The following is a 26,549-nucleotide window of genomic DNA, read 5'->3' as shown; positions in this document are numbered from 1 at the left end:
CAGTTCTGGAAAGCTGGCAGTGAAGGCTTGTGGATAAGAGGCTGACTTGGAAGTCGGGCTGCCTGGGCTGGAACTTCTAGATCCTATGGGCCAGAACAGGACAAAGTGGCACACATGGCGTAGCATTTTGGTGAAGGTCAAAAGAGTGTATTCAGGTCAAGCACAAGGTCAAGGAGCTGGCTCTCTCTCTGGTCCTCTGTCTCTGTGAGGCTGGGTTAAGGTTAGGGTTAGGGCCAGGCTGAGGAGCAAGGTGGTGGGGTGGGGAAGGAGCTAGAGAGGGAGCCTTGGGGGGAGAGGGAGCAGCACTGTTCAAGGGAGGGCGGGCAAAGGGCAGGGTCCGTGATGACCTTCTTAAGCCCCCAGCACCTTGGCCTTCGAGGGACTCTTTCTCCATAAGAAATATTAAATTGTGTATGTTACGACTGAATTGGTATAAGGTTGGATAAATTCCATTTAAAAACACATGCTATTAATATGTAACACATACGATATCATATAATAAGACATTCTGTTTAACCTACAGATACATTTCTTTTTTTTTTTTTTAAGATTTTATTTATTTATTTGACAGAGATCGCAAATAGGCAGAGAGGCAGGCAGAGAGAGAGAGGAGGAAGCAGGCTCCCTGTGATCCTAGGATCCTCGATCCTAGGATCCTGGGATCATGACCTGAGCCAAAGGCAGAGGCTTTTAACCCACTGAGCCACCCAGGCGCTCTATAGGTTTATTTCTGATCTTCTGGTTTTAAAAGTAATCCGACCATTCCCGTGGGCCCCACGCACAAGCCCCCTGTGCCCTGTGACCTTGGCCCAGGGCGAGCACCGGGCCTTTCTCCCGGAGTCAGCAGGTGGGAATGGCATTCTTGCTCCGCCGTAGGCAGGGTTAGGAGAGGCGGCTGTAATGCTGTGTGGGTGAGCCCCCGGGAGGGTCTGTGTCCCCTACTGCAGAGAGTTCAGCTCATTCAGTGCGGAGCCGAATCCAAGTGTGTGTTAAGTGTGCTTGTGTTAAGTGAACCCGGGCCGGTGTGTGTTCATCAGTGGTCAGGGTCTTTCGGATGAAACGAGTAGGCTGCCTTTGGGCCTCTCTTCGCTGCCAGGCTGGGGTCTCGCGCAGGGCTCGGATGTGACAGCAGATGCCCGAGGAGGCCCCCAAGCTCTTCTCTGAGCTCGAGCCGTCGCGCTCAGTCCCCAGGCCCTTGGCCACATCCCGGTGTGAGTGTGCGGGTGCACGCACGGGGGGTGGGGGGTGCAGAGGCTGTGGCCCCAGGGCCCCTTCTGTAGCTTTTGGGCTGCTGGGCCCCCCCCATTTGTAACCAACAGAGTAAGTCCCTTCACTGCCATTTTCAGCAGCTGCAGAAATGATCCCTAACGCCCACGATGCTAATTCACTAGTCCTTGAGCACAGACTGAAGCGCAGCCTTGAACCCAGTGGTTCCCACTGGAGGCGATTCTGCCTCCCGGGGAACACGTGGCAGTGTCTGCAGACACCCCCAGTTGTCACCCTGGAGGGGGCAGGGCTCCTGGTACCCAGCAATGATAAATACACAGGACGAACCCCACGGCAAAGAATGATCTGGCCCAAAGGGTCAGTGCTGAGGACAAGACCCTCCCACACCCAGCGTGCGGCGAGGGTTTCTGGGTAGAGTCCTACACATGGTGCTCGGTCACGGCCAGGGTGTGTTGAGTGTGCACACACGCCGGAGGCACACTGCCCACACAGGTGTTTGCAGGGGAGTTACAGTGACATGATGCTGCCTCTTGTGAGTTCCAGCCACTTCAGCTCCGCAAGCCTCAGTCTCTCAGTCTGTAAAATGGGGGTGGTAGCAGTGCCCGCCTCAGAAGGGTGCTGTGGGGAGATGCTGAGTGTCCAGGATGTGGGAAGGGGGTGCCGCTCAGTGGATCCAGAGCGCCGTGGAGGCCAAACTCTCTGGGTACCAGGGATGAAACGAGTTAATTCTTAGAACAGGGCGGGGAACCACAGCAAGTGTTCTCACAGTGTTGGTTCTCATTAGCAGTATTACCGCTCTCGGTCTTTGACATCAAACAGGTGCCTGGCCAAGAACACTGAGCCCTGCTTGGCCTCACCCCGACCTGCCAATGAGGTCAGCACCAGGAGGGGTCTGTCTACACCATCCCTCTATCTTGGGCCCTCCCGGCTGGTCTCTTTTGCTTTCTTCCTTCCTTCCTTTCTTTCAAGATTTAATTTATTTGACAGAGAGAAAGAGAGCGAACGCATAAGCAGGGGGAGCGGGAGAGGGAGCGGCAAAGGGAGAGGGAGAAGCAGGCTCCTTGCTGAGCAAGGAGTCCGCTCTGGGGGCTCGATCCCAGGACCCTGGGATCATGACCTGAGCTGAAGGCAGACGCTTAACCGACTGAGCCCCCCAGGCGCCCCTCGGCCAGCCTGTTTTCTAGAGCTGGTCCTACAGCCACAGAGCAGCGTGGAGGCTGCATGTGCAAGGGGCTTCAGCTGTCCGTCTCGTGCTTCCCGGAGGATCAGCTCTCGTGCCCCCAGCTCTGTTATCGTGCCTCCAGCCCGTCTCTCCCAGTCACGTGCCCCAGCTGCACGCACACTCTTACCCCCACGGCAGCCCCAAGAGGCCCCTTCCCCAAAGACCTGCCGTCTTTCCCAGGGGCCCCGCGCACACCAGGTGATGGGAGCGTGATGGGAGCCTGTTGGTGGCGATCAGATCAGTGAAGGGGCCATTTAAATCCAAACACCCTCCGGATATTTCACAGAAACAGAGTCATCTTTACCTCCTAAAAGCCCAGCGGAGCTGCCTGGGAGTGTAGATAATATTTGTGGGCCTTCAAAAAAAATTGTTTTTCTTTCTTTTTTAAGAGGAAAGTTTCTCCTTTGACCCCAGGTTCATCCTGAAAAGCAACATTCTCCGGGTCAGAGGACAGGCAGTCAGCCCTGCTTAATTACTATGCAACCAAGGACATGGCAACCATGTGTTCTGTTTTCTTCAAATTAACATTTTTTTTTTCTAACTATGAAGGAGTTCATGTCCTCTGCAGAACATCGGTAAGGTATCGTCTCAAAAATAAGATTGAGGCCAGGTCGTATACAGCTTACCTCTCGGTCTTCTTACACCACATGGTACTTTGAACACCTTTTATTTTCCCATGTCATTATTCCTCAAAACCATATTCCCACCTCTTGTGGCCACATAAATTTCCTCTGTGCGGCTGAGACATTTGGGCTACTGAACCTCTCCCTCACTTGGCCCTTTGCGGCCTCACCTGGGGTTCTCATCTGTAAAAGGGTCACAGGTGTGCTGTGAAGACTGGGGAGATGGTGCACCTGCCCCCCCCCACCCCATGACTGGTCCCTTTGAGACTCTAGGCTTCAGCTGGAGCAGGTCATGGACACCTCGCAGTACTGCCCTGGGCAGGAAGGTCACAGGGGGCTATAGGCTGTGTGATAAACTGAGGGAAGGGAGCCTCTTGGATCCCGGAGCCTGACTCCCATGCCTGGTCTTGAACCATCAGGAAGTTTCCGTTTGCCTTGCAGCCCTGATACAACAAACTCTGGGGGGACAGCTGGGGCTCCCTGAGGAGCTGCTTGCTCTTCCCTTCCACTAGAAACCAGCGCTGTCTGGCTCTCCATCAGGCCACCTGCAGAGACACACCTGGGTTTCCCATCCCCCCCTTCCCCCCGGCTCCCGGTCCTATTTCCACAGGGGGGGACCTAGAAATGTGGACCGCCAAGAAGCTGGGTTCCTACCTGCTCTACTGAAGCCAAGTGTCCTTCAAATCCATTACTCTTCATTTAAATATGCTATTATTTGTTAAAAAACACTTTCTATCATACAGAAGACAGTTTGTTCTAAATAGGAGGTTACCTTAAAAGAAATTCAACAAGAACCCTGAATAAAGCTCAGCTCGTCCCTCTCCTGCCTATCACGCTGTGCTTGGGGCCAGCTCTGTGCTCGGCTGAATGAGGGGTGACAGCGTTAGATTGCTGGGGAGCCAGGACAGAAAGTGGACTGAGGCAAGGGAGTCACGGTGTCTACTTTGTGTTCCTTACTTGGCCCAGAGTGGCCTGCACTTGGGCGACCCTGAACTCTAGTCCTCCCCAGTCCTCCCACTTTACAGACAGGGATACAGAGGCTCAGAGGGGAGGGAACTTATCAGATCCCCTGGTCCTGCTTTCCTGGCTTGGGAGAGATGAACAGATCCCTAGCAGTGGGGAGAGAAGCATCTAGAAACATCTGGTAGGAACGGGGCCCACTGGGCTCAGCAGAGAGAAAGGGGTGCCCAAGTTGGAGGAGACCAGACCTAACATGGCCTCTGTCCTCTGTGGGTTAGCTATGGGATTTTCCCTCTCAGGGGACTATCAAATGTCTGGGCCTTGTTTGTGGGGGAAGCAGGGGTGGGTGGGTCAGGGATTGACTGCAGAGGGCAAAAACCTAGCTCAAGCTGGTATAGGTTGTTCAGAGTGTCTGAGCTTCTCCATAAGTGGTGGTCTGTGCTGGCCCAGGAGGCACGGACCTTGGGCCAAAGGGGAAGAAGTCTCCCCAGTGTGACTGCTCCCAGCCCCTGGATGGAGGTGCCATGTTCAAGGGCTTGGCAATCAGTAGGCACCCTGTAATTGCCTACTGAGACACAGCATTGTCCAGCAAGGTGTGCAGTAGGGCATAGTAAGTGAAGGAACTCAAAGGGCACCGTTCCCAGAGCCAGAGGGTGCTGGAGGCCTTTCCTGCATTTTCTCCCTGGATGCAGCTTAAACCCCCAGCCCACCTAAGTCTGGTTCCAATAGCCCCTTAGGGATTCTCTTTTGTACCCAATGCTCTAGCCACACACATTGAACTAAGTTCATCTAATTGACCCTATCTCTTGCCTCTGAGCTTTTGCACATGCTGTTCCTGACACCTGGCACACACTTCCAGCATCCTATCTCTCCCAATTCCTCCTCCTCCTCCTTTAGATTTCAACATATGGCTTCCCCCAAGGGGTCTCCCCAGTTATTCCCCTTTGGCTGGGTTAGGGAGGGGTCCTTGTCAGCTCCCCAGGCCTCTTGTTCCCCGTCACAATCCAGCTTCATTTCTTCATGTCCTAATTCCTATCTCTTGATGGACTAGTTCACAGCCATATGCCAAGTGCCTGCATTCAGTCGGCACTCAATACATGTATATTGAAGGGACAAATCAAGTGAAGGAATCCTAGGGACAGTTCTGAAGAGACATCCTTCCATTGTTCAGTTGTTCAATCAGTCACTTATGAACCAGTACTTTTGGGGGTCCCCTTAGTTGATGAGGTCCTGGACATACAGCTGTGAGCGAGACCAAAAAGTCCCCTGCCCTATGGAGCTACGGCTCATGGAGGGGGCCTCACAACTCCCAAGCTGCTGACCAGACAATGTGGGATGGCAAGGACTTGTCTGAAGGATTTCAGACAAGTGAGGAGGGAGGCCGCTGTAGCCCGGGGGGGCTGGGGAGGGCCTCTCTGAGGAGATGACCTTTTTGCTGGGACCTATAGGCTGGGAGGGAGCATCAGGGGTGACTTACAGGAAGGGCACGCCAGGGAGGGAGAGGCCACGGCCTGGATGTGGCTGCAGCCATGGAGCTGGGCACTGGGCTGGCCCTTCCATTCACCTCTGGGCCATCCAGGCCAGTCAGGGGGCTCACCGGTGAAATGAGGAAGCTGGCCTCCATTGGGCGCAGACAGTCTGGTTCCCAGCCTGGCCTCCTCCGGCCACCCATCCCTCTTAGGTATAAACTCAACATCCTGGCCTATTTTGCCATTTCCTTTCGTGCTAGGCCAAAGGGTCTATTTTGGAAACTCCTATAAGCAAACTAAGCCCTGCCTGGCATTTGAGCGGATATAAAAGAGCCCTAAGTGAGGGACTTAGGCCTAAAAGCCACCCAGCCCTGAGAGCCCACGCTGTTAAATTTAGAAGCCTCACCTCCAAATGAGGTGAAATTGTAGGTTCCCTGGACTGGCGGGCGGCTCTGGCCAGCAGTGAGCTGGACAGATTTAGTGGAGGGCTCAGGCTCCCTCCAGCCGCGTCTCGGGGGCGGAGGCCCAGGATGACGGCCCCGGGTGTCTGGGGAGCAGCCGGCTGGGTGAGAAGCCCCTCCAGCTTCCTGCTCTGGCCACACTCACCAGCTGTCTCCGAGCCACCCATCTAAGAGAGCACTGCCCAGGGTGCCCGGCCAGAGAGAGGCAGCGAGGGACGCACGGGGAAGACGCAGTCCTGTCTGCCATCAAAGGTTTGGGACCTGCATGACTTCTGCGCCTCTCTCCTCTGCCCAGGCATGCAGTGAGGGCTCTGGCTTCTCTCTCATGCCCTGCACAGTGCTGGCTTTCCGGAGCTGCTCTGGGCCTCTAAGTGTCCCGCCCTGGGGACTTTCCAGACTTGCCCACAACCTAGCAGTGAAAGGTGAATGCCAGCCACCTCAGGGGAGGGGGAGGGGGTCCCCAAGGTGCCCAGTCTCTGTTCTGAGTGGTCAGTGCCCCTGTTGTGTCAATGAATCAACATTAGGAATATCAGCCTCGGTCAGAAGTGACCAACACTCATGGGGGCTTGTCAGGAGCTACCCATTGAAGGCTCTTCTCATTCCAGGGGTCTCAGCCGGGCCATCCTGTCCCCAGTCCACAAGAAGGGAGATGCTTTTGCAGCAAGAAACCCTGCTGGGGGAGACTGTAGCAGCCAATGGGTCAACCACCAGGGTCTGCCCCATCAGGGCCTAGGGGAAGGGCTGCTGGCCCCTCTTTGAGAGCAGCTGAGCTGACTGGGAGCTGATGCTGGTCCCAAGAAGCCCATGCAAACCTGGGTTCCCACACCCTGAAGCCTGCAGGAGGTGGGCCTTGATTTTTCTTGGCTTCCCCAGCTCACTGCTGGCTATGTTTCTAGCTTGGCAGGTCCCTTTCATGACCTGTTTCCCTTCTGGGGCCCCCTCTCTACCCTTCAGCCTGGGTCTAGCTCAGGAGTGGGCGCATGTCCTCAGGCCAGCCTCCGGGGGGCAGGGGCAGCCCAGCTTGAAGCGGCCAGGCTTTTAAGACCTGTCACGCCTACGTCCAAATCCCAGCGCTGGCATCTCCTACCTGTGGGACCTTGGTTGAGTCCTTTCCTCTCCTCTCTGAGTCTTAATTTCTTTATCTGTTAAAATGGGGATAGGAAGAGTCCTTACTTCATATAATCTTGGGAGAATTAAATGAGATTTTACATGGTTAGAGCAGGTAGCAGGGAGCGTGCTGGCTGCCCGGGGTCAGAGGTAGTGCTGGCCATCTTGGGGGTCATTCAGTAAGAGCTGAAGCTCTTGAAAGGCTGTTTCGTGAGGGCATAGCCATGTGCATCATTTACATAAAGTCTCCGGTGGCTTTTGCTCCAGAACAGGAGAGCTGAGTAGCTGTGACAAACAGTATACGGCCCGTGAAGCCAAAAACTTTAGAATCTGGTCCTTTACAGAAACTGTTCATCTGTCCCTGCCTTGGAGTCTAGCACTTAGTGGAAATTCTTATCCTTATCCTTCCTCTTATCTGGCACTGGGCACCGCACAGCCTGGTACAGCTGGGGCAGCAGCCCCAGCCCGTCAGGCCTTGTTCTCTGGGCCCGTAAGGATGTGCTGTGACAGTTCCACGCACCAGGGAACACTGCAGCCCTGCCTGCAAGTTGCTCTCTGTCTAGTGGGGGGACACACAGAAGTCACCGCTCACAGACCACTGTAACTAGTGGAACAGGCAGTGGGGGAAGGGCATTCCAGCCCCCCACCCCACCCCCGGGCTGGAGCCAGAGTGCTCATGCCCGCCAGTGACCTTGCTGGTCCCCCTCCCCCTCCTCCCCCTGCCCAGCTTGGCTGGGGGCTCTCAAGAGTGTGAGTAAGGTTCCCAGCGCCACCCTGAGCACCTGCTGATAGTGGCAGGACAACGGGGTGCTAAGAAGTGTCTTAGCAACATGCAGGGAAAAACAACAACACCCCCCCCCAAAGCAAATCTGTAGCACCTGCCAACATCCAGGGTACAAATACTCCTACAGGGCCGAGGTCGAGCTACCCCAATTCCAGAGGGCGTAACAGTGGACTCTTGTGAGCTGGTCCAGGCTGGCAGCAGCCCAGCCCAGGTGGGGACAGTGGGGACCTCCTTGCGGGGCCTCCGTCCCTCATCCATCAATCCATCAGCGTAGGTCAGCCATAGCTCTGATGCCTCAGGGATCATGGAGATTTAGTAAGATAATTTTCGTAAGGCGTTGCACGCAGGGTCGGCTTCACAACGAGTACTTGGTAGATAATGGCTCCCAATAGGGCTGGTGTTCACAGACCCACACACAGCATGGGAGGGTCCCTGGCGCTGGGGGTTGCCAAACAGTGAGTGTTCAGCAAACACTCGTCAGCTACCTCGCCTGATCATGGCTGGAGGGCACTCACTGGGCTCATCTGTCTCTGCAGTCACCCCCAGGGCTGCAGCCCGGGTCAGGCCACTGCACCGAGACAATCATTCTTCCCGTGCGTCCCCTTCTCATTGTGTGCCCTCCGCACCTTGTCTCCTGGGGCCTTTTCTGACTTTCCATTTTGCAGCAGTGACCACTGAGGCCCCGAGCCAGTGAATGGCACAGCTGGGATTTGAGCCCAGGTCTGGGTTTTTGTTGTTTCCAGTGCTCGCCTATGTACAGCACACTCGGGGTGGGTGAGGGATATATGGGGGGAGGCGAAGGTTTGTGGGGGCTGCACAGATCTGCTGGGGGGGCTCTGGAGCCTGTGGTGGGGACTGACCATACGCACTGGACAGACGTGGCTCGAAAGAGAACGTTATGGTTGGGGGAGGAGGCCCCAGTGTGAGCAAAGGCATGGACACCAGACTCCGCTGGCCGGAGAAGGGACGGCAGGACGCAGGCGCAGTACCACCCAGGGAGAGGAGGGGGCGGTGCTGTGCAGCTTGTCTATAGGTGTGGCTTGGCCAGTAGGGTCCCCAGAACCCCTGGACTGACTCCAGCCTGGCTGAGGAGCAAGGTATGAAACCGTAGCTGCGGAGACTTAGGTTAGATACAGAGAACCTTCCACTCGTTGCTGCTGGAAGACACTTGGTGATATTCCCAAAGGATGTCGTGGCATTTTTCCAATCTAGAGGTGGTTTGGAAAGAAAGCAAAGACAGCCGGGGTTCGAGGGTGGTCTCAGCGTGGGCTGGGTTAGAGATGGGGCAATGTAGCCGGGGATGCCAGCAGCCTGGCCTCCTGTGAGATGGGCTTTGTCAACCCCTGCTCAAAACCCTCTGGGGTCTCCCAGTCACCCTGGCCCCTTTGCAAGGCCAAAACCTTCCCTGGGGTTACCAAGGCCCTCCATGACCTGCACACTGTGGGCGTCTCCAGTCTCGCCTGGAGTCATGCCCAACCTGCGACACTGCTTTCTGTTTCTGGATGACACCGATTCTTCTGCACCCCCTGGCCTTTGCCCATGCTGTTCCCTCTGCCTCAAATATCCTTCCCTCCCCTCCTCAGCCTTTCCCTCTCAGCCCTTGGTCGCCTCTTTCGTGGCTAGATCAAGTTCTCCCTGGGCTCCCCCGTCACTTTGCCAGAGACTTCCTACTGTAGCTGGTAGTTCATCAGCTCCCTGCCAGACTCGGAGCCCGGGAGGGCAAGAGCTTTGCCCGTCTTGCTCACTGCGTGTCTCTAGCAGGTTGTCTGGCACACAGTGCTCAGTGAGGGTTGTGGAGGGGGGTTACCGGCAGCGAAGAGTAACTGAGAGGAGGTCAGCAGGTCTGGTTTTAGGAGGAGCAGACGCCCCCCCCCCCCCCCCGCCCCTGCTGGAGGGCTCAGGATTGCTCAGGCATTAAGGACCTGAGCGCAGAGTACAGAGGCCTGGGTTCGAGCTTCGCTCCTGCCACTAGCTCCGGGCAGGTTCCCTAATCTCACTGAGCCTCAGTTTTCTCATCTGTCGCCTGGGGACAGTACCAGCCGCCCCCTCTCTGCGGCTATCTAACAGCCCTGGGGGCCGTGGTGGCGGGGGGTCGCCGCGGTCAGCACTCACCAGACGGCGGTGCGAGGCTGACTCTCCTGTCCTCTCCCCGTCTTAGGTGACGGCCATGTCGGTGAGGCTGCGGTTCCTGTCCTCCGGGGACGCGGGGGCTGTCGGGGTCGTGGGCCGGAGCGCCTCCTTCGCGGGCTTCAGCAGCGCCCAGAGCCGGAGGATCGCGTAAGTTCTGCCCCGCTGGAGGGTGCGGGGCTGGTTCGTCTCCCGGTGCCTGTGACCCCGCGGGCAGCTCTCCTGCCGAGTCCGCAGCCCAGCACCGTGTGCGCGCATGCGTGCGTGCGCGTGCGTGCGCGTGCATGCGTACACACGTGTGTGTGCGTGTGTGCGTGTGTGACCCTTGGCGCTGGGAGAAACCTGTAATTTCCTTGAGACCCAAATGGGTATCATCTCAGTTGGTGTTGGAAGTTGCAAATGCCCGAGCTTATCAGACCCACTTGGCAGATGAGAAAAAAGGCTCAGAGAAGAGGAGCGGCTCACCCAAGGCCACACAGCAAGACTGGTTCAGAACCGGAACTTAGGCTCCTGGGGGCGGGGTTAGGATGGAATGTTCTTCCTGTTTGACAGAACAGACGTGGGGCCACCTATCCCAGCTCTATGACCTGGGGCCAGTGACTTCACCTTCAAGTCTCGGTTTCCTCATCTGTGAAATGGGGATCATGGGTGTGCCTCCCCCACATAGCTGTCATGAGAGTACAATGAGGTGACACGTAGCAAGCAGCCATTACATGCCGGAGCCCTGCAGATGCTTGTGGAAATTTTCAAAGGAGCAGGAGGTGGACCTGGGGTCAGTGCAGACCTTCTAGACATGAATGAGTTCATGGCCACTCCATGTGTTTCCTCCAGGTACAAGTAATCCCCAGGAGGAAGGTTCGTTTCCACTCCTGGGGGCTGCTGCCTGGTCCTGGGCTTCCTATCAGGCAAGGCGCAAACCTGGGGAGCTGCCTGCCAAGTAGCGGGCCTGGGGTGTGGGGCATCCTGAGGGGTCCAAACACTTTGCCTGTCCCAGCCAGTGTGGTAGACAGGCAGCTCTCCCAGCCAAGCAGGGCTCCGAACCTGGTTGGTCAGTGAGTCAGTCAACAATCAAACCTCATGGCCTTCTCTTGCCTGAAGCCCTCCACAGGTTTCCAGTCACCTAGAAAACAATCCACTCCCCTCTCCTGGCCTAACAAACAGCTCCTTAAACTCCTCGGGCCCTTGGCTTCACTGCCATGTCCTGAGCCCCAGACCAGGTCTGCCTATGGCTCTTCCCTGGGGTTCCACAGCTGCACAGTCGACCCCCAGGGATGCCTGGCCCTCAGGTCAGGCTCTCCTGGCTCGCCCACTTGTCTCCTGGCTACTCAGTTCCAGCATGTGCCTGGGAGGAGTGGCATCTCAGGGCTGAAATCATGGAGTGTCCCAGTTGGAAGCACCCTTAGGAATCCCTAATTCATTCCACAAATATTTATGGAGCACCTCCTTGGTCCAGGCCCAGTCCCAGGCTTTGGGGACAGACCCAGGCCCCACCCTCCTGTCAGGGGGGTGAACAAGCAGCCAACTGTAATCAAGATGGATTCAGCTGGTGGCAAGTGCTGTGAGCAAATTACAACAGAGGGCTGTGGGAGGGCAGCAGGGGTCTCAGTGGAGGCCCTCAGTGAGGCAGTGGCACGTTTAAGGCCAGGGAGAAAAGCTGCCTCTTTCGTGCAGACAACTGGGAAACTCCTCCAGGTAGAGGGGGCAGCCAGTGCAAAGGTCCTGAGGTAGGGATCAGCTCTGAGGCACAGGAAGTGGGTGTGTCACTGTCTTGTGGGATAGAAGTGAGAGAGGGAGAGCTGCAGGGCTTTTTGGGAGACAGGACAGTGCAGTATAAGGGGAGCACTGAAGAAGCAAAGCATGAGAAACGGAAATTCCCAGAGTGAGTGCCCAGTCCCCCGCCTTGAGCCTCCAAAAGGAGAAAGTGTGGATGTCACTGTGAGGAAGGCATACAGAAGGCACTCCATAAGTGCTGCTGAGAGGGGCTAAGTAAACTGGCCAGGGAATGATGATGTTCCTTGATGGAGCCGCCCCCCCAGCTGCCTCTGCTGGACTTTATCAGGGCCCTCACCCCATGGGGTCTGTAACCAGGGCTGCTCGGGTCACCCGGCTAAGGGGGTCATCCAGCCACATAACCCTCCCAAGCCGTGGGCCCTGGCGTAGGCACCCAGCAGGTGCCTTTCTCTAACTCACACAGTGGTACCCTGGGGACTTTGTTCTCGTGGCGGGCAAGGGTAGGGGCGTTCCAGACACCCTGAAGCCAAGGCCAGCTGCATGAGTGTGCCATGTGTGTGCGCACTAGCGCCCCGGGCTCAGATGTAATGCTCTGCTGTTCCATCTCGAAATCCTTAATATGTTTTGAAAAAAGCACCCTGCATTTTCTTTTGTACTGGGTCTCATGAATGGTCCTGCCTGTCGCTCTCCCCCTGCCAGAACTTTGGGGGCCTCTGGACTTCCTGCATCCATGGGAATGTTCCACAGGTCCCCAGTCAGGATCTGCCCACATAACATCCCAAGATGGGTCCCTGGCCTCTTGTGGCCCCATTCCGGGATTCCTGGAGTCAGCTCTCTGGGTGGGAAGAGAACAGAGGGCATCTGACCCGGTCCCACGAGGGCTCATTGGCATCAGCAAAGACAAGATCACATCTCACAAGGTCTGCATCCTAGTCTGAGAAAGATGACCTGATGGCTGGATCTCTCCTGGGGGCTGCTTCTTCTGGAGGATCCCCTACTCGGGGAATTCTGGAGAATTCCCAGCCTGGGTGGGTTCTAAGGTCCCTGACTGACCCCACCTGGCCTCAGTCTCTTGGGCCCCCTTGTCCGTGGGGAAGGAAGAAGCTGCCCACAAGGACAGGGAAGCAGCACATCTATTTTTAGCTTCCTGTCTCTGTCCAACTCCCAGGAGTCTGGACCCTTGGCTCTGCGGCTGGACGACCTGGATTGGGTTTCAGACCTCACCTCCTGGCCTTATTTCTCTGGTAATCCAACCAGGCTGAAGCACAGCCACACTGCAGAGGCAGGCAGGAAAAATAACCTCAGATAGGAGAGCAGGAGATCGAAGCTCACTGAGGCCCCCCTGGTCCCCAACCCCCACCCCTGTCCTGGCACCTGAAACCCCTTTGACTTTGGCCTTAGCTTTTTATTCCATAACCAAAGAATTCAATTGAGGAGGTGATCTATCTGGTGGGGAAATTTTACACTAAGGTGTGAATGATGGCTATTAAGGGCGTATCTAATACATATATAAGAATGTAATATGAGGCCATATGGACTAAGGCGGGGAGAGGAAGTAGAGGGCCAGGCCCTGATGCTGTCCCATTCTGCCCCAGTTTATAGGCATGGCTGCTTTTAACCCCTTCCTGCCACGCCTCGGCCAGTCAGCTCTCCCCCAGGTTGTCAGGAAGGCACCCGTCTAAGCTAGGAGCCACTGTCCTGGCCACCCTGGGCGTTCCTCTGTTGGGATGGCTGGGGCACGTAGGGGTGAAAACTGACCAGTAGCCTTTGATTTTCAAGGAGAGGTGGCCAGAGAAAGAGGAGCAGTTAGGGGTGCAGGTTCTGGGGCCAGAGGCAGTCACGGGACCCATTTCCTTGACTGTAGAGACGGCGACACCTCAGACACATGTGTAAGAAGGGGCTAGCCCACATGAGGCTTGACCTCCAAGCGTGCCCTGTGCGTGTCACACACCCTCCCCGCCCACCAGTGCCCCCAGCGTCGGGAGAAAAGGTCAGCTTACACCACCGGCGCACCGGGTTCTGGTCTGAACTGTGGGCGGTTGGTCTTATAATTGCCCCCTGCCCCGGCTGCAGCCAGCTCTGCCCGCCTCCAGGCCCCGCACCTGCAGAAGCGGGTGCTGACAACCCCAGGCGGAAGGACCATCCTGGTGGCCTCACGTGAGGGTGGGGGCCACTGGATGGCACATGGCCTTCTGGAAGCTTGTCTGGCATGCCAGAGGCTGTTTCATACTGAGTCCTCCCGGAGCTGGCAAAACCTCCGCCCCCGGAGGCCACTCCCTCCCCCAGCAGCTGTGTCACTAGGCCCGCCTGATGTCACCACCTGAAGGACACACACACATATACACACATACACACACACATTGCCTTCCCAAGCTGAGCCAGCGCTCAGAGCGGCCACCACAGCTGGCTTCCCCGGGGAACCTCAGACAAGAGCCCTGAACTCACAGCCCCCGGCCCCCCGCCCCCCCCAGAGGCAGGCACAGCTGCAGCAGTGCAAGGAGGTCTCCAGGCAGATGGAGGCGGGGCCCGGCCAAGGGCACCCACCTCCTGGGGACTGTGGACCCCCGGGAGCTGGCAGGTGAGCAGGGTTCCTGCAGCCCCCCTCAAAGTGGCTGCCCCCGCCTCCTGCCCCCTGTCTCCCCGCCGGCTGGCCAGGGCCCCAGCCTGTCCGAAGCCCACCTCCCCGAAGGCCGCAGCCCGCCTGTGTCTGCCAGCCTGGAGATGTCAGCTTCGTGGAGGATCTGTTCCAAGAGGTGGGTGAGGTGGCCTCAGGCAGGGTGAGGGAGGAGGGAGCACAGCCCCTTCGCCGGCCTCCAAAAACGTAACTTGACATCATATACGAATACGAGTGAAAGCAGGTAGGGGATGAGCGTGCGGATATACCGAGCTTGTGCCCAAGCTGACTGGAGGGGCCTTCCCAGCTCACCCCCACGTAAATTTAAATTTATCATCCTGCTTTTATTTTTGCCCTTGGCGTTTATTATCTTCTCTGACTCTGACACATACATAACACTGACCGTTTGCACAACTCAAAGCTCTTTCCATTTATTTGTCAACTTAGGCAACTCTCATGTAGCGACCTTTTTCTCTGGTGCCCATTTTACAGAGGAGAAAACTGAGGCACCGAAAGGTTCAATAACTTAGCTAAGATCACACAGCTTATAAGTGGGGTTACCATAGAGACCCTGGCATCTAGCTCCAGCGCCTGGGCTGGCTGTCTGGGGGCCCCCCCACCCCCTAGCTGGCCTGGCAGCTCCCCAGGACATGGGTTTTATCTGTTTCGGTCACTGTTTTACTTCCAGCCCCTAGAGGGATGTTGGTGTGCACTTAGCGCTCACCAGTCAATATCTGTTGAAGGAATGACTGTCTCAGGACGGTGCCATGGGGTCAGAACTTTTTATGGATTGGGAAACTGAGGCTCCAGGATGCTAAGTACCTATGACCTCAGGCTGGGACTGGAACATGGGTGGCTAACCGGGGGCTCCTGTCTCTCAAGACAGTGCAGGCTCCCAGGCTGGCGAGGCCCCCAATCCTACCAGACTCTTCCTTGCTGCAGTAGCCTCTGGGACCCATTTAGCACACTCGGGCAGGGCCCGGCATCTCTGTTTCTCCCACGTTGGTTTGTGATGTGGCTGCACAGACGTGGCAGGAGCCCAGCCGGAGCGGTGGCAGGACGGCTCCTGTCTCCCGAGTCAGCAGCAGGTGTCTGTGTGTGTGTGTGTGTGTGTGTGTGGACTTCGAAGTGTCTGGCTGAGCTGGACTTACAGCTGGGTTGCCCGCGGAGCCTCCTTGGGGTGCCAGTGAGCTCCTCTCGGCCCTGCTGAGGGAGGGAGCCGGAGGTGTGTCCTGCTTGCCCCCTGCCTGGGTCTCCAGACCACAATCCTCCCCTCCTCCCGTGGACAGAGAGAGCCTTCAAGGGTGGGACCCCGGCCCCTTGGCTCCCCTCACATGTCTGACTCAAGAAAAGCCCGGCTCTGTGAGTGTTTGCATGAGTGAGTGAGTCCCAGACCCTTGGTTTTAGGTCTCAAAAGTGTAGGAAACTCTAAAGGACACCCAGGGAGAGAGGCATAGCTGGGTTTCCGCCCCCGAGTGGAGAGTGGGGCGTTAGTGAATCCCCTCAGACAGCGGGCCTCGGACCAGCAGCACTGGCAGCCCCGAGGAACATGTGAGAAATGCAGATTCTCAGGCCTAGCCCAAGACCCGGTGACCCCGAAACTATGGTCAGGGGAGGGTCAGATCAGATGACCCCGAGGGCCCAAGGGAACCCTGCGCCCCGTCCCCAGATGGGTGCTTCACCTCCCAGGCCGGGTATCTGCCCACGAGTGGGTTTGGATCCCAGCTCTGCCACATGCATGATCCAGGGCAAATGACTTATCTGAGCCTCAGTTTCCCTACCTTGCAGTAGGGTTAAAATCAATGTTTATATAAAGCCCTTAGCAGGCAGGGGAAGCAGCAGATGCTCAGAGAACACCTTCTCTCCATGCACCCTCGTTATGCTCCCCCGTTGTCATCCTTGAGGTATTTGAAGCTGGGGAGCTGGTCATCTCCTCCTCCCTCCCCATCGTGGGTTCCCCCAGGCAGGGAGGACCCCCACATCCAGCTTCACCCTGCTTCGGTCAAGCTTGGCTTGTTGCTCTGCGCCTGCTGTCACACACAGATTGGATGGCTCCTCCTCTCCTCCCTGGCTCACTCTGACTCCCCAAAACACCCTTCTGGGGCTCACCCCTCATCCTGTTCTTCCTCTGAGGTCCAGCTGAGTGCTTGGGTTCCCAGACGTCTCTGCTCTCTAGTCCCCACATCATGCTGTATTTCCTTCCTTCGTTCTATTCAGGTCAGCACTTACTGAATACCTACTGTTTTCCAGGCTGTGGGTACAGGGAATGATACGGATAGGATATGATGATTATAACAGTAGGAAACACTTATTAAGCACCTACTGCCTCCGCTGGGCCAAATATTTGACCTGGTGTCTAAGAGAATTCTCAGCACTGCTTTCTGGTTTAGGGTCTACTGTTTTCCCATTTAACAGAAAAGTAACTGAGACTCTCGGGTAGTGCATTAGCATAGAGGTGAAGTTCCTTTGACAAAGAAACTCCCCCAAATACAGGGACTTAAATAAGACTGTTTATTCTCCCCTGGACCCCTCCCCACCTCCCACTTGGTGCATGCTCCCCTCTCCCCCACCTTTCTCTCTCTCCCCTCTTGGCTCCCCCCCACCTCTCTCTTTCCCCACCCATCCCCCACACCTCACCCCTGCCCTGGACCTTAGAGCACAGGTTGAAGCTGACTCCTTAGCACACCTGGGAGGAAGACAGGGAGGGAGGAAGTTGGAAAGAAAAGCTAGTGGCTCCTTTAAGAAACTGACCCAGATGTCAGTCTGAGTGTCATTTCTACCCTAGTTTCTTCTGTGAGAAGGGAGTCGGTGAAGCTACACAAGGTGCAGAGTCATCTGGGAAACAGGGTCTTTAGAGGCTGAGCCTTTAGAGGATGGACTAAAGCCCGCCCGGTGGTGAGTGTGTTAGCTCGCCCTGGTCTGGTACCTAGTGGATGAGACATAGGATCACAGGACTCTAGAAGGTGCTCAGATGGCAGTGAAGCAGCTCCTAACTGTAATGAGGGAACCCTCACCTTGCAGGACTGCAGTGACTCCTGACATGCTGCTCTATCCCTCAAGGGCTGACAGACACAGCGGTCACTGCCAGAGACATCACTTCTTAGGATCATTCAGTCCACGCCCCCAACTCCAATAGGCTTAGCAAAAAAGAGAACCAATTGGCTCATGTAACTGAAATCCCATGGGCAGGTCTAGTTTCAGGCATAGCTGGATCCAGGAACTCATCGTTGTGTGGATTGGCCTGCCTCCACCTGCATCTCCATGTGTTGGTTCCATTCTCCCTACCATGATGCAAAGGACGTGGCTGGCAGTTCCGGGTACATGTTCCCCCAGAATAGTACCGCCAGAAGAAAGAACCATTTGCCTGCCTGTGAATTTGGAACCAAACTCCAGGCAGAGTTACTGGCCAGACATGGGTCCTGTGCCTCTCTCTGAGCCAGGGGAGTGGAGTCTGTTGAGTAACCCAGGTCTGGGATATGTGTTTGACTCAGAATACCTGTGTGTGTGTGTGTGTGTGTGTGTGTGTGTGTGTGTGTGTGGTCATTTGTCAGGCGACCTCCCTCCAAACCACATGTATAAAGAGCAGAGTTAGGGAGATGCCCCAGAGGAAAACTGAGGTGCTCTTCCCAGAAGGAGGGGCATGGATCCCAGGCAGACTAAGCCAAGATGTGCCTGGGCTATGATCTGGCCTCCCGGCTTGTTTGCCTGTATAGACAGAGCACACTGTATAGACACTGTATAGACAAACCACTGGCCTTTGGGCTGCTCGAATGTATTCCTCACCGTGTTAATTTCTCACGTCAAGTTCTTCTTTGTCTTTTTTTTAATCTTCAAATGCAAGCCTTCATTTTACAGATGAGGAAACCGAGGCCCGGAGTGTCTTGGCAACTTGCCTCAGACCACATGGCAGCCACATGGGGTGGGACTCAGCCAGGCCTCCTGACAGACTGGGGTTTGGTCACTGATCCCAGAGCGCCTGTCCCCGGGGAGGGCTTTGTCCAACATTCCTGCTCTGACCCTCCGCCCTTCTCACAGAAAGTCCATCCACGGGAACTCTGTGAGGTCTCGGATGCCTGCAAAATCCTCCAAGATGTACGGCACGTTCCGGAAGGGGTCTGTCTGCCCCGACCCCAAGCCGCAGCAAGTGAAGAAGATCTTTGAAGCCCTCAAGAGAGGCCTCAAGTAAGGACCCTGTTTGTTGCCCTGAAAGTGCTCGTCCTCTGTCCTCGCCTCCTTTCTTCTCGGCCCCTCACTGAGGAGCGCACTTGGGTCTCGTCCGAGGGACCCAGCTCCTGCTCATTCCTTTAGCCCACGAGCATATCCTGGGGGCAGCCCCACGCTCGGGCCTGTCCTTGGGCTCTAGGGACACGGTGCAGGCTGTCGGAGGACGCTGGTCTCGTGGCGCTTATGGTGTAGAGGGGAGACAGCAACGAGGGAGTGACGCGGTCGACAGTAACTGCCACCAGCCCTGAGGGCAATGAAGGAAGGTGACGGCGAGGCAGCGTGTGGAAGGCCTAGCAGACAGGGTGACCGGGGATACTCGCTGAGGAGATCCGGGTGGTCGTGCTGGCCTCTGGGAGATAAGCATCCCTGGCAGAGGGAAGAGCACAGGCAAAGGCCGTGACGTAGGAGCATGTAGGACGGGAGGCCAGGGTGGCTGGATCTGAGTGCAGGAGAGGTGGACTGGTTAGCTGGGCAGAGCCCAGGACGGGAAGATTCAGCCACCCGCTCCACACCTTTTGCTTGAGGGCTTTTGAAGCGCTAGGCACAGGGTGTGGGAGTGAACACAACCCAGAAATCCCTGCCCCGTGGAGCTTCCTAATAGGAGACAGACAGACAACAAACAAAATACAGAGTAAGTCAGGTGGTGGTAAGTAAATCGGGGTAAGAAGACATGGGGCTGATTTTAAGTAAGAGGTTCAAAGAAGCTCTCATTAAGAAGGTGACATTTGAGCAAAAACCTGAAGGAGTGAAGGAGTGCGACCAGCAGATAATGGAAAAAGAACATTCTAGGCCAAGCCAGCCACACGTGCAAAGGCCCTGGGGCAGGAGCGTGATGAGAGCATCAGGGGTATAGTAAGCAGGCCAGCTTGGGAGCTGAGAGAGGGAGGGAGGGCTGAGGAGGTCTGGGGGACAATGGGGACCAGATGTTACGGGGTGAGCTGGGAGCCACGGAGGGTTCCGTGTGGGGGAAGGACCTGATCCGAGTTTGGTTTTAATAAGATCCTTCTGGCTATACGTGAAGAATGGACTGCAGGGGCCTGGGGCAGAAGTGGGGAGGCCGGTAAGAAGGTGACTGCAAAGGCCCAGGTGGGAGACAATGGTGGGCGTGGCCAGGTGGCAGCTGTGTGGTCAGGGGACAGGGTCAGTTTCAGGATATATTTTGCAGGTGAGCAGACAGGATTTACTGAGGGAGGGGTCGGAGGTGAAGAGGGAGATGAAAGGAGGTAGTTGGGGCACAAACCTGAGGTTCACGGAGGAGGTCAGGGCTCTGGCTTAGGCGCGGTACTGCCCCATGGGTAAGTCACAAGGAGGGCCGCTGCCAGTAGTTCCTCCCTGTTCTTCAACCCCGAACTGGGCATCCAGGGCCATCTTGCTGCAGTCCTGGGCCCGCCCCTACCCACCCCTTCCCCACTTGCCACCTTGCTCTGCTCAAGTCTCTCCCATGGCTCCCTACTACCCCTGGGAGGACATCAGGGTCCTTTCTGACCTTCCATCTTTCTAGACTTTTCTTCTGTTATTCATTCCCCATCCACACTGGTCCCCGGATATGCCATCTTCCTTCACGTGCCTGTGCCTTGGCTCTTGCTGTGCAGGAACTGGGCAGCGGGGAGTCTCTGCAGGCCGCCATTCGCCCATGTCCCTAGGTCAGCACACATGCACGCTGTCTGAATCCAATGCTGTTCCTTCCTGCTAGGATGCCTGTCCCTCCCCACCCCCTTGTGATCCTGCTCTCCGTGCCTCACTAATTAGTAACAGTGACAGCAGCAGGTACGGCTCATTCGGGACTCCATACACATTGTCCCCTCGAATCCCTGAAGAATTCTCTCAGAGAATCTCCTAACCTCCTCCTCCCCTCAGGAGAGGAAACTGAGTCCCAAAGTTGGGAATCAACTTGTCCACGGTCCCACAGCCAGGAAGCAGGGCATAGGGCTCCAGGGCCAGTGCCGACCTGCCCTGTGTCCCCGCCAGCTCAGGGTAAATGTCACCTCCCCAACTTGCCAGGTCCTGACTGCTAGCCCAGGGGGCATCCAGTACCCTTGGCCCATGATGCGCGCTGCACGACTGACCCAGTGCCAGTGCAGAGTGGCAGTGGGGAGCACATGTGCCTAGAGCCCGTCTTCAAGGGGCTCATCTCCCGGGACTCCCTCTGGCGATTCCTGTAAGGACCACACATTTGGGACTTGTCTGGGCTCACTCAACAGCGTCCCCTTCTTCCGGGGGAGCCCAACCCCTAAGTGAGCAATGGCCTGACCGATGGTGGTGTAGGGGGGCCCAGAGAGGGCGAGTCACCTTCCTGGGGCGGCCCAGTAAATCCATGATGAAGCAGGATGGGACCTCACCCTGGCCCCCAAGTCCAGACTTTAGGCTTCAGGTCTAGGGCTCTTTGGCTGGAAAAGAACATGAAATGTCCCCTCCAGGCCCACAGCTTTCTCTGTGCCTCCCAGAATGGGTCTTCCAGCCCTTCTCTGCTCCTTGGTCCTAAACATGCAGATACCAGGACGGCCTGCCTTTGTCGGGGAGGGGGGTGTGCCCTTGTTGAACCCTCCATGGGCTGGGGTGAAGACAGGGGCCTCTGAAAGTCACTTCCTGGTTTCAGACTTGGGTCCAGCCTCTTCCCTGTTGTGACTCTGGGCTGAGTTCCTCGCCAATTTTGAGGGTCAGTGTGCCCATCTCTAAAATGGGTATAATAACAGTAGGACCTATTTGTGCCACTGTTTGGTGAATTAATGGACAGATTTTCCCTTTTGCACAGTCCTAGGCACACAGCCCTCAGCATGTGGGGTCTGGAGGCTGAGCGAGCTGGGGCCAGGCTTCCGGGGGGCGGGATGGCTCTGTCCCTCTGACCTCAGGTCTGTGCCTCGACTAGCTCCTTCATCTCCCTCTTCACCCCCAACCACCGCTGTTCCTGTTGGCAGCTGTGGCCGCTTCGGCTCCAGAACATGGGTCACCTGGCCATTTCTTTTCCTCTTCTTGTTCCTTGGCAAACTGCTCTTCCTCGTTCTCCTCACAGGGAGTATCTCTGCGTCCAGCAGGCAGAGCTGGATTACCTGTCAGGTCGCCACAAGGACACCCGCAGGAATTCGAGGCTGGTGAGACCTCTCCCTGCCCCTGCCCCTTCCCACCCAAGCAGCCTTAGTGGGGTGCAGAGATGGGCTCCCCCTCAACCCCAGCCTACATCATGGGTGTAAATCTCCGTCCTGGAGCTCAGAGGCCTAAGGGATGGACTGTCTGTATTTTTCGATGATCCCACCTCACTTGGCCCCAGAGGGATTTCGCCTCACAGGTGGAGAGGAAGCTCTCACCCTCCCTCCCCCTACTACCCCCCACCCCGTTCAAGCAGTTCATCCCCTCTTTCTGGCTCTAGAAGCAGTTGTGAGGTAGGCAAGCATACAAAGGCTCCTCTGTTCTAGCTGTTCCCACTTCACAGATGGGCACACTGAGGTGAGGGAAGAGGGGGCCACGCCGGGGATCTGGGGTCTTGCCTCCCTGGACACGGCTGCTTCTCAGCTTTCTGCCAGTTCCTTTTCCTTCCAAAGGCTTGAGAATTTTCCTATTTCTCTATAGCTTACGTGGAGTCTTAACTCCATTAGCACACACGTACCACTTCTCATAAACGCAAATGGGGGAAAACACACACTTTGGGGGATTTGAACCCACCTGTTCTTTTTCTTGACACCCCCCGCTTCGTTTTCAGTGTCCCACCCTGTTTCACCCCTGAGGACAATCTAGGATTTCTCTTTCCATATTTTTCCTCCCTGGTCACGTAGTCATGTAAGCTCACAAAAGCGTCGAGAACGTTTTGGTCAACAGTTGTCTTAGAAAGACGAAGTTACAACCTACCCACCATCCCACGTCTGGCTTTCTCTCTCTAGTGAATCTCTGACCTCGTGGAAATTCCTCCCGGCTCAGGCAGGGTGATTTGAGCTACGTGGGCAAATGAGGGCCTGTTTGGAAATAGAGTTTATCGGCACATGGCCACGGCTGACACTGACATGTTGGGTGTGGCTGCGTGTGGACCACGTGGCAGAGACCACGTGGCCCCCAAGGCCGAAACTATTTCCTGTCTGGTCCTTTATACGAAGATCTGCCCAGCTGATATGTTCTTTTTTTGGCCACCCCCGGCCCCTGGCATGACTGGGCCAGTCTTGATTTGCATTTCCCCAAGCCTGAACCCCCTGCCCCTGGGGTGGCCCCTCCCTCCGTCCCTCTGCCCATGGTCAAAATCACCCCTTAAACAATCAGACTGTAATGGTCCCCATTTTGTCGAGGGCTTACCGTGTCCTTGACTTTCCATGGCAACCTTATGGGGCAGGTGCTCTGTGCTATGGCCACCCCATTTTGCCCGAGGAGATGGAGGCTCAGAGATGTGTAGTAACTGGCCTGGGACACACAGCTGGGAAGCAAAACCAGGCTGAGAACTGCCTCAGCCCAAAGCCCATGTGTTTATCGCTCTTCCCCTGGACTCCAGACCAGGCCACTGACTGCAGGCCGCAGAGGAGGGAGTGGCTGCTGGTTTTCTGTCATCTGAGTTCAGGTGCCCCTGGGATGTGGCCTCATGGGTCTTAGAGGAGCACCCGGAGACCTGACAATCCCCTCGTCCCCCTTCTTTTCTCCCCCACAGGCTTTCTATTATGACCTGGACAAGGTGAGCTAGACTTTCTGTCTGCAGGGCCGTAAGCAAGGTGGGCCGGGGCTGGGCCCTGCTGGGTGAGAGGGACCATGTATTTCACCCCTTGGGCTGTCCTGCTGGAGGCACGCCTGGATTTCCTCCCTATTTTACAAATGGGGAGACAGGTTCAATGACAAGCCTTCCTCGAGGATGGTGAGGGGCTGGCCTGGCTTTGAGCCCCATTCTGTGTGTTAGGACCCAGAGGAAGGGGCAGGGGCTGGCGGCTGGGTTGGGGGGGGGTGCGGCCCAGACTACTTTGAAAGCACCTTTTTTTTTTCCGGGAGAAGCAAACTCGCTCTGTGGAAAGGCATATCCGGAAGATGGAGTTTCACATCAGCAAGGTCAGCCTGTCTCCTGGAGGTCATGGTGTGGGGCTGGGACTTCCTGGACTTCCAGTGGGTTGGCAGGGGAGAGGCTGAGAAGGAGCAGAGTCTGCAGGGGCTCAGCCCTGAGGTTGGGGTCTGCGGGAAAAGGGGGCGCTGGGTCCCCAGGAGTGTGGGGTTTAGAGGGAAAGATCTTATGCTCCATTTTACAGGGCGAGAAGTCTGAGTCCAACCACCCCATTGCAGAAATGGGAGAGTAGAGGCCCAGAGAGGGACAGGATGGGCCCAAGGTCACACAGCAAGGCCTTTAAGCTTTATACTCTACCAGCTCTTCCATGCCCTTGCTTTACTCTCCTGGCGGCCCAGTGGCTGGGCAGGGAATCACAAACCTACCTTCCCCGTTTTACAGTCCAGAAGTTGGACAGGGAGAGGGGAAGTGGTGCTTTTGCCCACCCAGTTCACTAGTTTTTACTGTGCACTGCCAGGCGCTGCGTGCAGAGTGCATAAGCAGTGTGGTCTCTGTCCCTGGGCCCACATTCATGGCGGGGGACCCCAGGACCGCTGACCCTGTAGTGCAGGGCTGCGTGGGGCCCTGCGCCCTGGCACGGACAGCAACCGGCAGCCTGTGACCTGCCGCAGGTGGATGAGCTCTACGAGGGCTACTGTATCCAGTGCCGCCTGCGGGATGGAGCCTCCAACATGCAGAGGGCCTTCTCCAGGTGCCCACCCAGCCGCGCCTCCAGAGAGAGTCTGCAGGAGCTGGGCCGCAGCCTGCAGGAGTGCATCGAGGTGGGTGGGCAGTGGGGGACGCAGAGGGCAGCCTATGGGAGGGGTGCCTGGACCCCGAGGAAGCATCCCTCTCTGTCCACCCCCCTCCACCCCCCGGGCCTCTGGCTGGCAGGATCTGCATGCCCCCCTCCTCCCACCTCACGTGGCCCTGGGCTGGTCCGTGAGCCACCTTGTGTGGGGCTTTGCAGGACATGTGGCTCATCGAGGCGGCCTTGGAGGTTCACCTGGGAGAGTTCCACATCAGGATGAAAGGTAACAGAGCTGAGAGCAGGAGGGGGCAGAAGCCAGTTTGGGCAGAGGCCTCAGGCCTTCTTGGGGGCCCTGGGACTTCTGCGCAGGGTGGGGCTTTGGTCAGAATCCCAGGGCTCCAGGCAAAACTCCGGGCTTCCTCTCATGGGACTTGTGACCTCAGCAGAGGCCCGTCCCCTGAGTTGGACGTGAGGGCCCAGTCCTGTCCACTGCCCGTCCTGACGACTTATCCCTCCCTGAAGCGGACACCCACACTTGGGTAGGGGGTTCCCCAGTGAGGGCCTGAGGTCCATGGGGTGGGGGGCAGAGTAGGCCAGAGAGGAGATGAGCCCGTCTCTGTGTTCCAGGCTTGGTGGGCTACGCACGCCTCTGTCCCGGAGACCAGTATGAGGTAGGGCCACCTCTGCTGTCAGGCCTCAGGGTTCCTCCCCACCAGGCCTTAGGGGGTTGGGAGCTCCTGGGAACCAGGGTCCCTGCTGGCGGACCCCCAGACAGGTGGCAAGGGGGCGGGCCTACCTGGGGCAGCTGACCTATCCCTTCCTGGCCCATGCCCACAGGTGCTCATGCGTCTGGGCCGCCAGCGCTGGAAGCTGAAGGGCCGGATCGAGTCAGACGACAGCCAGACCTGGGAGGAGGAGGAGAAGGCCTTCATCCCCACTCTGCACGAGAACTTTGAGATCAAGGTGGGTGGGCCTGGGGGACGGGGCCAGGGTGTCCAGGGACTCAGCTCAGACGCCATCCACAACTGCCCCCCACCCAGGTGACAGAGCTGAGGGGCCTGAGTTCACTGGCAGTGGGCACGGTGACATGCGACATCACGGACTTCTTCACGACCAGGCCACAGGTGATCGTGGTGGACATCACAGAGCTGGGGACCATCAAGCTCCAGCTGGAGGTGCTGTGGAAGTAAGTGGGGGCCCGCTGCCTTCCAGGGCTTTGATGCCCCTCCCCAAGGCCAGCCCCAAATTCCCACCCACAGGACTCCCACCCGCTGCGGGAGCGGTGAGGGGCCTCCCTGGCTCCCCCTGGTGGTCGGACCGCAGCCTAGCACGCACCAGTGGGCCTCCTGCCCTCATCCTGCCCCACGGACAGGCTGGAACCTAGACTCCTTAGTAGCCTCTGCCCACCCGACCTTCCCCGCCCTCTGAGTTCTCGTTCCCATCTTACAACTAGAGACCCGTGCTGGCCGGGACCCTTTCCAGGGGCCTCCTGGGCTGGGTTCTGTGAGGGAGCCTAGTCTCCGCCCAGGAGGACTCACCGACAGCCCCCTTCACCTCCTTCCCCTGCAGGCACAGGCGGAGCACTCACTTAGCTCCCCTGGACCAGGAGCCCATGGATGGGGGACACTCATGAAAACAATCCCTGCCCGGGGTGGGGGGCTGTCCATCAGGCATTGCAGGGGGCAGGGCTTGTTTCGGGCCGTTCCCTGAATGCTGGTGGTCTGCACGGGCTTTGGGTTTGCTCTTCCTCTAAATGAAACCTATCGTTTTGAGAGAATTTTCTTCTCTTCGCTGTGCACGGCAGGTGCTGCGGGAGCTGAGGGCTGAGGCACGCTTCCTCCGGGCGGGTGCTTGCTTTGACTCTTGGGGCCACTCTCTCCAGTCTCTTCTTCCTGGGGTGGGCATCCAACCCTGGATCCCTGCTGCTGCCTTCTCCCCAGTCGGGTGAATTGGGGCAAGTGAGCACCCCCAGCCTCAGTGTCTTCACCTGTCTAGTGGGGGCGGGGGACACTTTTTCCCCGGGAGGCCCCTTGAGCCCATAGGGACCTCCACGGGAGGGAGGCAAATCCAAGGCGGCAAGCATCCCGCGGCCTGTAGGTGCCCACGGCAGGCAGGGAAGGCTTCCCAGGAGGCGCCTGCAGCGTCTGGGCCCCACAGAGCCAGAGCCAGCCCTTTGAGTGAAGGAGAGGGAACAGGTTTCCGTGTGGTAGGGAGATTCCTAGACCTCCTGGCTCCCAGGGCAGGCTCAGG

At 57.2% G+C, this 26,549-nt stretch overlaps 1 protein-coding gene and 1 long non-coding RNA gene across 5 annotated transcripts in view; one reads left to right on the top strand and one right to left on the bottom strand.

Moving 5' to 3' along the window:
* RIPOR3 (RIPOR family member 3) overlaps window positions 1-26,549 on the top strand; it is a 72,959-nt gene that overhangs the window by 33,547 nt on the left and 12,863 nt on the right. For 3 of the 4 annotated variants that reach the window (XM_047746849.1, XM_047746852.1, XM_047746853.1), the window contains 10 exons: window positions 10,012-10,130; window positions 18,361-18,507; window positions 21,560-21,638; window positions 23,171-23,194; window positions 23,506-23,559; window positions 24,181-24,330; window positions 24,519-24,582; window positions 24,927-24,970; window positions 25,137-25,262; window positions 25,340-25,485. In XM_047746849.1, coding sequence (XP_047602805.1) covers window positions 10,012-10,130; window positions 18,361-18,507; window positions 21,560-21,638; window positions 23,171-23,194; window positions 23,506-23,559; window positions 24,181-24,330; window positions 24,519-24,582; window positions 24,927-24,970; window positions 25,137-25,262; window positions 25,340-25,485 — 953 coding nt within the window. Of the gene's footprint in view, window positions 1-722; window positions 848-10,011; window positions 10,131-18,360; window positions 18,508-21,559; window positions 21,639-23,170; window positions 23,195-23,505; window positions 23,560-24,180; window positions 24,331-24,518; window positions 24,583-24,926; window positions 24,971-25,136; window positions 25,263-25,339; window positions 25,486-26,549 lie in introns of all 4 variants that reach the window. The other variant, XM_047746851.1, reaches the window with a different exon arrangement.
* LOC125109710 (uncharacterized) lies at window positions 3,390-10,295 on the bottom strand. Its single transcript, XR_007130346.1, has 3 exons — window positions 9,966-10,295; window positions 7,050-7,104; window positions 3,390-3,844 (listed from the first exon to the last, which is right to left on the bottom strand). It is a non-coding gene; the product is annotated as an uncharacterized LOC125109710 (long non-coding RNA).

The sequence above is a fragment of the Lutra lutra genome, chromosome 9 (genome assembly GCF_902655055.1).
Source record: "Lutra lutra chromosome 9, mLutLut1.2, whole genome shotgun sequence".
NCBI lineage: Eukaryota > Metazoa > Chordata > Mammalia > Carnivora > Mustelidae > Lutra > Lutra lutra.
Note: the sequence above shows the minus strand (reverse complement) of the source record. Positions and strands in the feature narration are given on the sequence as shown.